Source organism: Tachysurus fulvidraco, chromosome 5 (assembly GCF_022655615.1).
Source record: "Tachysurus fulvidraco isolate hzauxx_2018 chromosome 5, HZAU_PFXX_2.0, whole genome shotgun sequence".
NCBI classification, from domain to species: domain Eukaryota; kingdom Metazoa; phylum Chordata; class Actinopteri; order Siluriformes; family Bagridae; genus Tachysurus; species Tachysurus fulvidraco.
Window position 1 is genome coordinate 28,587,215 of NC_062522.1, and position 13,176 is coordinate 28,600,390.

Here is a 13,176-nt window from a genome sequence, read left to right on the forward strand (position 1 = left end):
CTGTTTTAATGCCAGGATCACGTCTATTCAGTCAGATCTGAATAGAATAAATATTCAGATCTTCTCTGAATAGAAGATATTTTTTTTGGATCATTAGCATGTCTTTGTGTGATCAGTAAGTCTAATCCGAACAAAATAATTTGGGTTCCGTGTTTACTTTTGCCTCACTGGCCAAGCCAGCTCACGGACAAAGCAAGCTATTCATAATAATTACTTCTTTGAATGGGGAAATTGACCAAAAAAAAAATTCCTTTCCAAAATCATGTCATAAAGACCTCTGATTTGGCTGTGATTACCTCAGGGCATGCTTCGCAGAGAAGCTGTGGATGATTGCTGCTATAGTTGAACAGAATGAGATTTATTGTTGTGTCTGTCATTGCAGGTTTTATGCAGCAGAGATCGCTGCCGGGCTGTTCTTCTTGCACAAGAAGGGAGTAATATACAGGTGACAAAGCAAGCACACACATACTGTAGTTCAATGTGTTTTATGCCTCAGCAAATTGCTTATTAATGTAGCTAAGCTATAATGCTTCAAATAAAAGCTGTATTGTGTTGTGTGTAAATTTGGAAACAACCTCTTTTTATATCAAATTCTGAATATGTATGGGTGAAAGTGTATATCTCCTTGTCTGAGCATGATTTTAATAACCCCTGCCATCAATTGCAGTATTTTCTAGAACTCAAATTTCCTGTGCCTAAGTTGTGGAGGTAATGCACCTCTTTCTTTAGTTCCCTTATCTCCAGCTATAACACCACCACAAACCACGTTCTGGTGTGTGTGTGTGTGTGTGTGTGTGTGTGTGTGTGTGTGTGTGTGTGTGTGTGTGTGTGTGTGTGTGTGTGTGTGTGTGTGTGTGTGTGTGTGTGTGTGTGTGTGTGTGTGTGTGTGTGTGTGTGTGTGTGTGTGTGTTCACCTGAACTCATTTGATCTGTGTCTCCTGTTCTTACAGCTGTTCTGCTCATTTCAGTTCTCTTTAATTCCCATCTGCTCAGTAGACCTAGGGAAATAGAGCACGAATACAGTCCCTGTTACACTCAGACATCAGCAAATATATGACCGTCTGTCTTTAAACAGCCAGAGAGAGAGAGAGAGAGACAGATTTATTATGCCTTTTAGCAGATGCACATTGGATGTCCTCTGTGCACTCTGTCAAAAACTTTTTTATTTAATGCATAATTTCATTACTTTTTTTTGCAGCAGAGGCATACTCAATCAAAGCCAGAAAGAGACTTCAGATATTTAAACTTGCAATTATGCAAAAGCTCTCATAAGAATGGAGTTTAAGGAATGATCTTTTCTGCTAATGTTAGCAATCATGACACAATCTGACACATTTTCTAAGAGGAATTATATAAATGTCAATAATAAATATAATAAGTAATAATATATTGTCATAATCTTAGCTGCTATTGGCTGCTAGTTAGCTAGGCTGAGATACTCTGAGAGGATTTCTGTGAGGAATTAAACTCAGTAATATATATTAATATTCGTAAACCTTAACTGCTATTGATCGCTAATTAGCTGTCAAGAAATAGGATTTCTGAGAGGATTCTGTAAGTTATTCATAAGATTTCCTTATCGTCACTGCTTTTGCTAGCCAGTTATCTATAATAAGACTCATAGGATTTGTCAGAGGAATTTACGTCGATCAATTTTCAGTCTTCCTTTTTAATGCTAACTAATTACCTATCATAATACAGTCAAGATATCTGAGAGGATTTTCAAGTCATATTTTTAAACTCTCTAATAGTAGGTAGTTAGCTAACATGAGACAGTCTGAAAGGATTTCTGACAGAAATGTAACAAATAATCAGACGTTTAATTAACTTTCACTGCTATTTGCTAGTAGTCTATCATACAAAAGTCTGACAGGAATTCTCTGACAATTCATATTCATACATTGTCATAATCATCAATGCTAATGCTATCTAGCATGCTACTATTACCGTTTGCTAGTAATTCTGACTAATTATCTATAATGAGACAATCTGACATGGTTTTTGAGATCATTTTCAGTTAGCTAGTCAGTTTGACAGAAAAGTTGTTTCAAGTTATTCATACATTTATATAATCTTTGTTGTCAAGGCTAGCTAACAAGACATAGTCTGACTGGAGCACATTTTTGACCTATGTTTGTAAATATTTATGGCTAAAGATAGTTAGCTGGGTAACATAAGTAAACATTTAATTCAAAAACCTCATAATATTTTACACTAGCATGAAACTTGTGAATAAAACTAAAGATAAGCTACACTGCATCGCATTCTGTAACATAAACAGCACGGTTTTGATACTGCTCTGTGTAAATGATTCTGTATGTCTACATTCTTTCAGAGACCTGAAGTTAGACAACGTGATGCTGGATGCTGAGGGACACATCAAGATTGCAGACTTCGGTATGTGTAAGGAGAACATGTATGAAGGTGTAATGACGCGCACATTCTGTGGAACACCTGACTACATCGCCCCGGAGGTGAGGAACTGAGGGTTCACGACACCTTTTCAGTATTGTGTCTCAAATCATTGCCATGTTCTACATTGTCGTAAAATAACTCAGGATTTAACTAGGATAAATAATAATTATGCATCTCAATGACTTCCTAATGCAGGGAACAAATGTGTGATTTATAATACCGTACTGTAGTTATTGTTTATTTTCTCTAAACTATCAAATCTCTAAATTAGTTTAGACCTGGAAAGATAGTTTGTAGGCTGTAGAGCAATCTTCTAATTTGTACTGGCCTTTGTATTACAAAAACACACTGCACTGCACACGAAGGAGAGAATGAGTGAGTGAGTGAGTGAGTGAGTGAGTGAGTGAGTGAGTGAGTGAGTGAAAGAGTGAGTGAAAGAGTGAGTGAAAGAGTGAGTGAAAGAGTGAGTGAAAGAGTGAATGAATGAGAATCCCTGAGTGTATAAGTTAGTGAATTATTTATATGATTGAGCGAATGTATGAATGAAAGTGAGTAAATGATTTGTGAGGTAATCATTTGTGAGTGAATGAGTGATGTGAGTGAATGAATGAGTGAATAAATGAGTGATGAGAGTTCCTGAGTTTATAAGTGAATCATTTATATTATCGAGTAAGTGTATGGTTGAGAGAGAGCGAATGAGTGATGAGTGAATGATTGAGTGAGAGAGTGAGTAAATAATTTGTGAGTGATGTGAGTGAGTGATGTGAATGAATGAATGATTGATGAGAGTCCCTATAAGTGTATAAGTGAATTATTCAAGATTGAGTGAGTACAGTAAGTGATTGAGTAAGTAAATGATTTGAGAGTGATTGAATGATTTATAAGATTGAGAGAGTAAATGAATAAGTGAGCAATGAAGTAAGCCAGAAAATGATAAGGGCAGATATATATAAATACATATAATAGGTATAATATGCACAGGTATATGCACAAGTATAATAGATAACAAAAACAAACGTGTTATTTCCCCACACTGCATACAGTATATGTAGCCAAAATGACTGAAAGCAAATGATAAAATGAAGAAAAAGTGAGAAAATTAATTATTGATATGAGTAAGAATATGATTTGAGTGAGTGAGTGAGTGAGTGAGTGTGAGTGGGTGAGTGTGTGAGTGAGTGAATGTGTGAGTGAGTGAGTGTGAGTGGGTGAGTGTGTGAGTGAGTGAGTGTGTGAGTGAGTGAGTGAGTGAGTGTGTGAGTGAGTGAGTGAGTGAGCGAGCTACTTCTGTATTTTCAACCACAGATGCCTCACAGTGGCAGATCTTTATCCGATTTGACAGACACACAAAATAGAGACACAAATACACACAAACATTGTTTCAACACATCTCTCAGACTCACACACACGTACGCACACACGCACACATTGAAGGAGATGTGGCCTCTGTGAATGTGGAGGTTAATTTATTCTTCCTGGATTGTAATATAGTCCACTGGGTTTTACACTCTCCAGAGAGCTGCAATCCACACCTCCAAAATCCACACCGAATCCCACAAACATACTTCTGGTTCTTCACCTCTGAGTGAGATTTGTTTCACCGTACGGTTTTATGTGGCTTGGATGTGTTTGTCCAGCACCCAGCATCACAGTGATGTACAGAAATCTACACTAAACCACCCCCCATACTATCCTGGGTGGTATGATCCAGATCTGTCACATGTTGTTAGTGTGACCGGACACAAACACTCATAATGTGCTGTTCTGTGGTGCCTTCTAGCCATGTGAGCCATATGTAAATCTGGGTTTGGGAACGAGGAAGAAACATGAAGGCAGTCGTGTCGCATTTCTGTGTAGCTCTGCATCTCTCTCTTAAACACACACACACATCTACGCATGCTCATGTCTGGCAGATTCCATTTTCTCACATGTCTATAACCGCATTTCAAATTTCCCTTAGGATGCATTTTAAGTGAAAAGTCTAATCCGGACATGGCTTTGTATCGATTTGAGAAGATGCGTTTTCAGCAATCGTCGGTCATGTTTTCCACACTTTACAACTTCTTTCTCTCTTTAGCTGGTGTTGTGTTCTTTATAGGTTCAGTGTTAATCCAATGCCCATAAAGGAGAAGATGTTTTATTAATAAAATAGAGAGTGGTGAGCTGTACTGTGCTTTGTTATTAGAGTCTGATATTAAAATAGTTAAAAATAATTAGAAATTTGAAGAGTAATCCACCTTAATGTAATTTGTACTTTATATGTGTATATATATAGTCTATATATGTGTGTGTGTGTGTGTGTGTGTGTGTGTGTGTGTTGAGTCTATAGTCTTATAGATTCATACTTTGTTTATGTTTTTCAGCTGCCGATGAAGTATTATAGATGTGTCATCAAAGAGAGATTAAATAAATTAGTCTGTTTTGCCATTCTTTGTATTTTTACCTACAGCCATCGGTGGTGCTGTTGTCCAATACAATCCATTTTAAACTGTTTGTTAACATCCAAGAAAATATAATACGGTTGCCAAAATTGTGCTGTTAGTTATAGCTTTTTACCTGGAATTTAGTGAACTATTTCTCGAAGGTGTAGAGAAGTAGAGAATATTCGTTTGATTTTGCAATTAATATAAGATGGCTTTATTTTAAATACATGCAGCCTCTAATCTACCTGTCTTAATATATTAATATACGTTTTATTTTTCTATGAAGTCTTATAGAACATTTTCTTAGAATTATCCTGGAAATGTGGGTTTGCCTCATGTCAAGAAAATTCCCACACTCATTTAAAACACACCCTTCATCTCTTTCCCTTTTGTATGCTGTCTCAAACTCAATGCACACACACACACACACACACAAACACACACACACACACACACAGAGCAACACAAGTTTTAACACACTCAGTAATGGAGCCGTATACTGTACTGTACGTTTTGGCTTGAAATGTTAGGGTCGAGTCAAAAAGCTTTTATTGTCATTTTCACCATACTTAGCTAACACAGTACACGGCATAAAGCTACATAAAACAAACACAGGGCTAAGGACTTAATTAAGTTGTCCTAGCCACATAAAGTGCATCGTATGCAACCTTGTGCAAACAGTGCAATACAAAAGACTACAGGACGAATACACAGAATAGCTCTGACCACTGTGCATACAGTACTGTATAATACAGTAAATCAGCAGGCTGCGTCGTCATGACTCAGCCGTGATATTATACATTCAACATGTCCAATGAGTTTCCTTTCATAAGCGGCCATGTTTGTGACAGATGGAAAGGAGCCTGTGAGCAACGATCGTCTTCCATTAAGTCCTTGAGGAACATTCTGCACATTCTATTTGCATTTGTGTCCTTAGGCAAAGGCAACTCAAGCCTCAAAAAGCCCTGGAATGACAGATTTAAAAGGAATCATGCTTCTAAATCTATAAACAAATCCATAAATACATTTATAGCTCCACAAATCTGTAAACACACAAAAATGTGTGTAATTCTAAATATACAGTAATTGCACACATATGAAGATCTCTTCTAAACCCTTAATACATGTTACAGTATGTGTTCTAACGTTGTATGGTAGAGATATACTTACAGGTTCTGCCATAATCCCAGGATACTTACAGCTCAAAACTGAGATTAAGGCATCAACATATATATATATATATATATATAATATTTGTTTGAAAGCTGGGTTTTCTGGAGAAAAATGTTCTAGTTAATATCTAAAATGCTTGAATATTTAAGCGGATATTTTAGATTAGATTAGATTAGATTAGATTAGATTAGATTAGATTCAACTTTATTGTCATTACACATGTACAAGGCAACAAAATGCAGTTTAGGTCTAACCAGAGTGCAATAGCAGCAAGTGCAGGATATGCAGTTTTTACAAGATTTAGATAAGTTAAATAAACTGGTCATATGGAAGTGATTTACAGATGTGTGTGTGTACTATGAACATAATATACAGATGGCAGATGGTTATAACTGAAATTTACAGAATTTATGTGGCATTCTTGTTATATGAATTAATATTTAGATTCGTTTTATGTAGAGCCAATACACTGCCACTAAAATGTTTTCAATGCACTCATTAATAAATGCAGAAATGCACTCATACATCTAACCTTCCTTCCTTACACACACACACACACACACACACACACACACACACACACACACACACACACACACACACACACACACACACTCGCACAGCTGTAAGTTCACAAAAAAGCCAATTAACACTCTAATCAGCCAGGACTTATTCACCACATGAACAATAAGATGTCAGTTATCAGTTATATCACACTAATGCCTACAGCTTCAGAGATAGTTCTCTAAGCATTTTATTTCATGGTTGAATACCCAATATATGAAGCAATAAATTGCACCATTCAATTTCTTCTCATCTCTGTCTTGACTCTGATAGGAAGCAGAAAAAGAATGATGTTTGGGGGGAAAATGAAGCATCTTGAATCCCACTGTCTGGTAGTCACCACATCATCATCATCATCATCATCACCTGCATAGATTTAAACTCGGATTAACTTTCTAATGTCACCAAATTTTCACACCTAAAATAAAATAGATGACTCACTGCATGTGCAAGACAGCCTCCAGCTACTTACAGTATGCGTATATATCAGCAGAGCAACTAAATGCACTCGTGACATACAAGCTAACAGATATGTAGCTAAATTAAAAATATATCCTGTGATCGCCGGAAGCAGATTTATACAATAAAATATTTCTTCATAGTTTCTAGCTTTTTGTATTCTGACCATCTGACTCCATACTCTACGTTGTTCAGGTCCCATGTTAACCTTGTTAAACCTTGGGGACAGTTCTGAATGCAGGTATTTTGGCTGGCACATACAAAGCGTTTCATCATGAACTCGCTTAATAAAAAGTGTCTAAACGGCCTTGTGTCTGCTGAGACCGGTTGGATAATTGCCATCACTGGCTTAAAAAATTGGGTAGAGCCTTACAAAGCTGCTTGTTTGCTCTGGCTGAAATCCCAGAACATTTAAATAGCAAGCAGACATTAATGATGAGGGAAGTTTGTAGTCTGCTTTCCATAAAACGTACTGTACAGACGTTATAAAGATCGCGATGAAAAGAAGTCACGGAGATTAAAAGGGAAAATGCAACAGAAACAGGACTGTAGAGCAAAGCCTGGGGTTTTTTTTTAATCAAAGGCTTAAAAAAAAAACAAAAAAAAACAGAAAGCATTTGTTCTGAGGAAAAAGAAGTCTGGGAACATAGCTGCCGATCTGATGTGAGATGGTTCCAGCTGTGGGAAAGAGACGTGGGGAACCTCAGCATGATTTTGCTTTAATTCTGGACACTATTAGCTGACCAGTCTGTGTTGATCTACTGGGGTTGTGTAACAACATTTCAACGGTCCAATGCCTTTTAGTGCATCATGTTGAAGTCTGTCCTTTAATGAACTAGTAGTAGTACAAAGATGATAAATCTAAACCCATTGCAATGTAATAGGCTTATTTTGATGTCACTACACACATTTTTCATTAAAACAGCTCTACAATACAGCTAACTGTGATGTTAGATAATTAATGTCTGTAGTTCCTCAGCACAATTTGCTAGGTCAGGCCCTGATCTACTCTCTCCTTTAAAAGAAAATGGGGAATTGGATCAACTGTTACCCAAAAAATAGATTTACTGGCACACTGGCATTTAGCAGGCACTTTTATCCAGAGGCACTTACATTTATATCATATATACAACTGAGCAGTTGAGGGTTAAGGGCCTTGCTCAGGGGACCAGCAGTGGCAGCTTGGTGGACCTGGGATTTGAACTCATGACCTTCTGATCAGTAATCCAACACCTTAACCATCCCTAAAATAATAAAATAAATTAATAAAATAATATCCATACTGTGGCAGGGCGGTGGTTTGAAACTGACGCTAATAAAGGTTTAAAGAATGATTAACATAGTGTGTGAGGAAAATAATGAGCTACACCCTCTGTAAGGTAAAAGACCCTGATGGTGTATAATTAACTGGCCAATAAGTCCCTGAACAATGCCCTTAACTCTCTCTGCTCCGGAGGCGCTCTCTGCTAGCTGCCCCTGTGCTCTGACCCCAACTTCCTAAGCTGGGACTGGGGTGGTGTTGGGCTTCCAATTGGAAAAGTTGTGTGTTTGAATCCCAGGTCCACATTTCTGCCACTGCTGGACTCTTGAGCAAGGCCTTTAACCCTCAATTAATCAGGGGTATAAAAAAAAGAGATAAAAATGTACTGTAAGTCGCTCTGGACATGTGCGTCTGCCAAATGTTGTGAATGTCTGCTAATAATAACGGCTTAACTTCTTCTCTTCTTTTGTATCTCTTACCTAGAAACATACATGTTGTATACGGTACCTGTTGTATAAAGCTATAAGACTGGTTTTATGCATATACTGTACTGTACCTTTTATTCGATTATATTAAAGGGATCTTTAAGCAGCACTGCGAAGGTGTGATTACATTTGGAACTTGTTTAATTATTGTCTACACGATACACGTACATGAACGTGCGCTTAGAGCAGATGGTGGAATCGAATTAAGAGCCAACTCTTGGCAGACATACAGTAGTGCTGATAAACACTAACTAATAGCGTATAGAACACAGCAGAAGACAACACATGCTACCAACCATCACAGGAATACAGTGTGTGTGTGTGTGTGTGTGTGTGTGTGTGTGTGTGTGTGTGTGTGTGTATGTATGTATAAGAAAGCTTTATATACAGTACGTAGATTCTGACACTTCTTTTCCGTACGTGTGTGCAGATCATCGCGTACCAGCCGTACGGCCGGTCTGTGGATTGGTGGGCTTACGGTGTTCTGCTCTACGAGATGCTGGCTGGACAGGTGAGGCAAAATCTCCAAACCATCACAAAGTCTCCATCTTGTTTTCACTGCAGTCGTGTTTATTTATAGGTGCCCTTGAGCAAGGCACCGAACCCCCCCCAACTGCTCCCCGGGCGCCGCAGCATAAGTGGCTGCCCACTGCTCCGGGTGTGTGTTCACATTGTGTGTGTGTGTTCAGTGCTGTGTGTGTGCACTTCGGATGGGTTAAATGCAGAGAACAAATTCTGAGTATGGGTCACCGTACTTAGCCGTATGTCACTTCACTTATTACAGTGGACGAAGTGCCTGATAGAGCTTTACAGTACGACAGGCCTCCGTTTTAATCATACGCTTATTTATCCATGAAGCAAAGGTTTATTTCAAATCTCTCACTATACAGGACACTTAGTGTGTGCTGTATATCTATGGCTGATATAAGGGGAAGAATATCTCACATCATAAACACTAACGTTTTATATGAAACAGAAAATGACAGAACGCCGCACGGTACCTCGGATAATCGAGTCGCACCAGAACCACAGGTACAAGAATACTTGCTAGTTATAAAGGCAGCGTCAGCTTATTTTTGTAATTAACTGTAATATTATCTCGGGTGTCTATGGTAAATATCAAGCTTTTATTTATTTATTTTGGTCGTAATTTCTTGCATTGAACAAGACGTCTATTCGCTATATTTTGAGTGAAGATAAAGGTAACTGTCTGGGTTTATTTGGGTGGAGGTGACATTTGACAGGGATATTTTTGGTACAGGTGACGTTGGACGAGGCTATTTTTGGCTTTAGGGTCTATTTTTAGGTGTAAGGAATTTGGGCCAGGGCTGTTTTAGGTGTAGTTTGTCTCTCATAGCCTGATCTTCAGACTGACTTCAGAAGGTCTGGTGTCCATGGCAACCATTTTAGAAATTCATGCAAATTAATGAGTCTATAATCCCATGAATCCCATTTCCACCAAGCTGTCACTGCTGGGCCCCTGAGCAAGGCCCCTAAGCCTCCGTTATATAAAATGAGACCAATTTTATACGCTCTGGAAAAGAGTGTCTACAAAATGCTGGAAATGTGCAGTATGGATTTTGTTGTACGGATAAAGATGATACACATGTACAGTACACTCACCCCCCCACACGTACACACACTCACCCCCCCACACGTACACACACTCACCCCCCCACACGTACACACACTCACTCCCCCACACGTACACACACTCACCCCCACACGTACACACACCACATTCTCACTCTCACACACACATACACACACTCACACCGTCACATACACACACACACACATACACACACTCACACCCTTATACACACATACATGTACACACACCCACATTCTCACTCTCACACACACATACACACACTCACACCCTTATACACACATACATGTACACACACCACATTCTCACTCGCACACACACATACACACACTCACCCCCACATGTACACACACCACATTCTCACTCTCACACACACATACACACACTCACACCCTCACATACACACACATACATGTACACACACCCACATTCTCACTCTCTCACACACACGTACACAGACCCACACACGTACACACACCCACATTCTCACTCTCACACACACATACACACACTCACACCTTCACACACACATACATGTACACACACCCACACCCTCACACACACATACATGTACACACACCCACACCCTTATACACTCATACATGTACATACACCTACATTCTCACTCTCACACACACATACACACACCGACACCCTCACATACACACACATACATGTACACACACCCACATTCTCACTCTCACACACACATACACAGACTCACACACGTACACACACCCACATTCTCACTCTCACACACACATACACACACTCACACCCTTATACACACATACATGTACACACACCACATTCTCACTCTCACACACACATACACACACTCACACCCTCACATACACACCCCCACATGTACACACACCCACACCCTCACACACACATACATGTACACACACCCACACCCTTATACACTCATACATGTACACACACCACATTCTCACTCTCACACACACATACACACACTCACACCCTCACATACACACACATACATGTACACACACCCACATTCTCACTCTCACACACACGTACACAGACCCACACACGTACACACACCCACATTCTCACTCTCACACACACATACACACACTCACACACGTACACACACCCACATTCTCACTCTCACACACACTCACACCCTCACACACACATACATGTACACACACCCACACCCTCACACACACAGGTACACAGACCCCCACACGTACACACACCCACATTCTCACTCTCACACACATACACACACCCACACCCTCACACACACACATGTACACAGACCCCCACACGTACACACACCCACATTCTCACTCTCACACACACATACACACACCCACACTCTCACACACACATACATGTACATATACCCACACCCTCACACACACAGGTACACAGACCCCCACACGTACACACACCCACATTCTCACTCTCACACACATACACACACCCACACCCTCACACACACACATGTACACAGACCCCCACACGTACACACACCCACATTCTCACTCTCACACACACATACACACACCCACACTCTCACACACACATACATGTACATATACCCACACCCTCACACACACAGGTACACAGACCCCCACACGTACACACACCCACATTCTCACTCTCACACACATACACACACCCACACCCTCACACACACACACATGTACACACACCCCCACACGTACACACACCCACATTCTCACTCTCACACACACATACACACACCCACACTCTCACACACACATACATGTACATACACCCACACCCTCACACACACATACACACACTCACACCCTCACACACACATACATGTACATACACCCACACCCTCACACACACACATACACACACTCACACCCTCACACACACATACATGTACACACACCCACACCCTCACACACACAGGTACACAGACCCCCACACGTACACACACCCACATTCTCACTCTCACACACACATACACACACCCACACTCTCACACACACATACACACACCCATACCCTCACACACACATATATGTACACACACCCACACCCTCACACACACACACACATACATGTACACACACCCACACCCTCACACACACACACACACATATACATGTACACACACCCACACCTTCACACACACACACACATACACACACATACACAGACCCACACACATACACACACCCACACCCTCTCACACAAACACATACACACACAAACCCTTTCCTACACACAAATATACAGACACACCCACGACCTCTCCCACACACACCTACACACACGGACACGCACACAGATCTCCTATCTTTAGAAACAGCTCTGTAATCTCTTCTGAGTGTCTCTTTCACTTTCATGAACTATTTTTAGAGAACATACAATGCTGTATACTTAATCAATAGCTTTTATTGATTACTTCCATGAATGCTGAGCTAAATCCGGCCATGCTTGTGTGTTTGGGTATTTTTAGACTAAATGCTGCACTGCCTAATGACCTCCTATCATTGTTTGAGATATCAGTACTCTCACTCACACACACACACACTCTCTCTTTCTCTCTCATTCACACACACACACTCACACACACACACACACACACACACACACACACAGAACTAATGTCTTATTACTGTATTATAACATCGGGAAAAAATGGCAGCAGGATTGATGAATCTTTTAACGGGATGTTTATTGTCCAAGTTCTAATTAGTAAATAAACTGATTTTTACACAAGTAATAAAACATAACCGGGGGTCATTTCATTCATTTGCACTAAATGAA

At 39.9% G+C, this 13,176-nt stretch overlaps 1 protein-coding gene across 4 annotated transcripts in view; it reads left to right on the forward strand.

Annotated features, from left to right (window-relative positions):
- The window catches only part of prkcaa (protein kinase C, alpha, a), a 132,047-nt gene that overhangs the window by 100,419 nt on the left and 18,452 nt on the right, over positions 1-13,176 (forward strand). For all 4 annotated transcript variants that reach the window (XM_047813644.1, XM_027133373.2, XM_047813645.1 and 1 more), the window contains 3 exons: positions 383-445; positions 2,336-2,474; positions 9,211-9,291. In XM_047813644.1, coding sequence (XP_047669600.1) covers positions 383-445; positions 2,336-2,474; positions 9,211-9,291 — 283 coding nt within the window. The remainder of the gene's footprint in view (positions 1-382; positions 446-2,335; positions 2,475-9,210; positions 9,292-13,176) is intronic.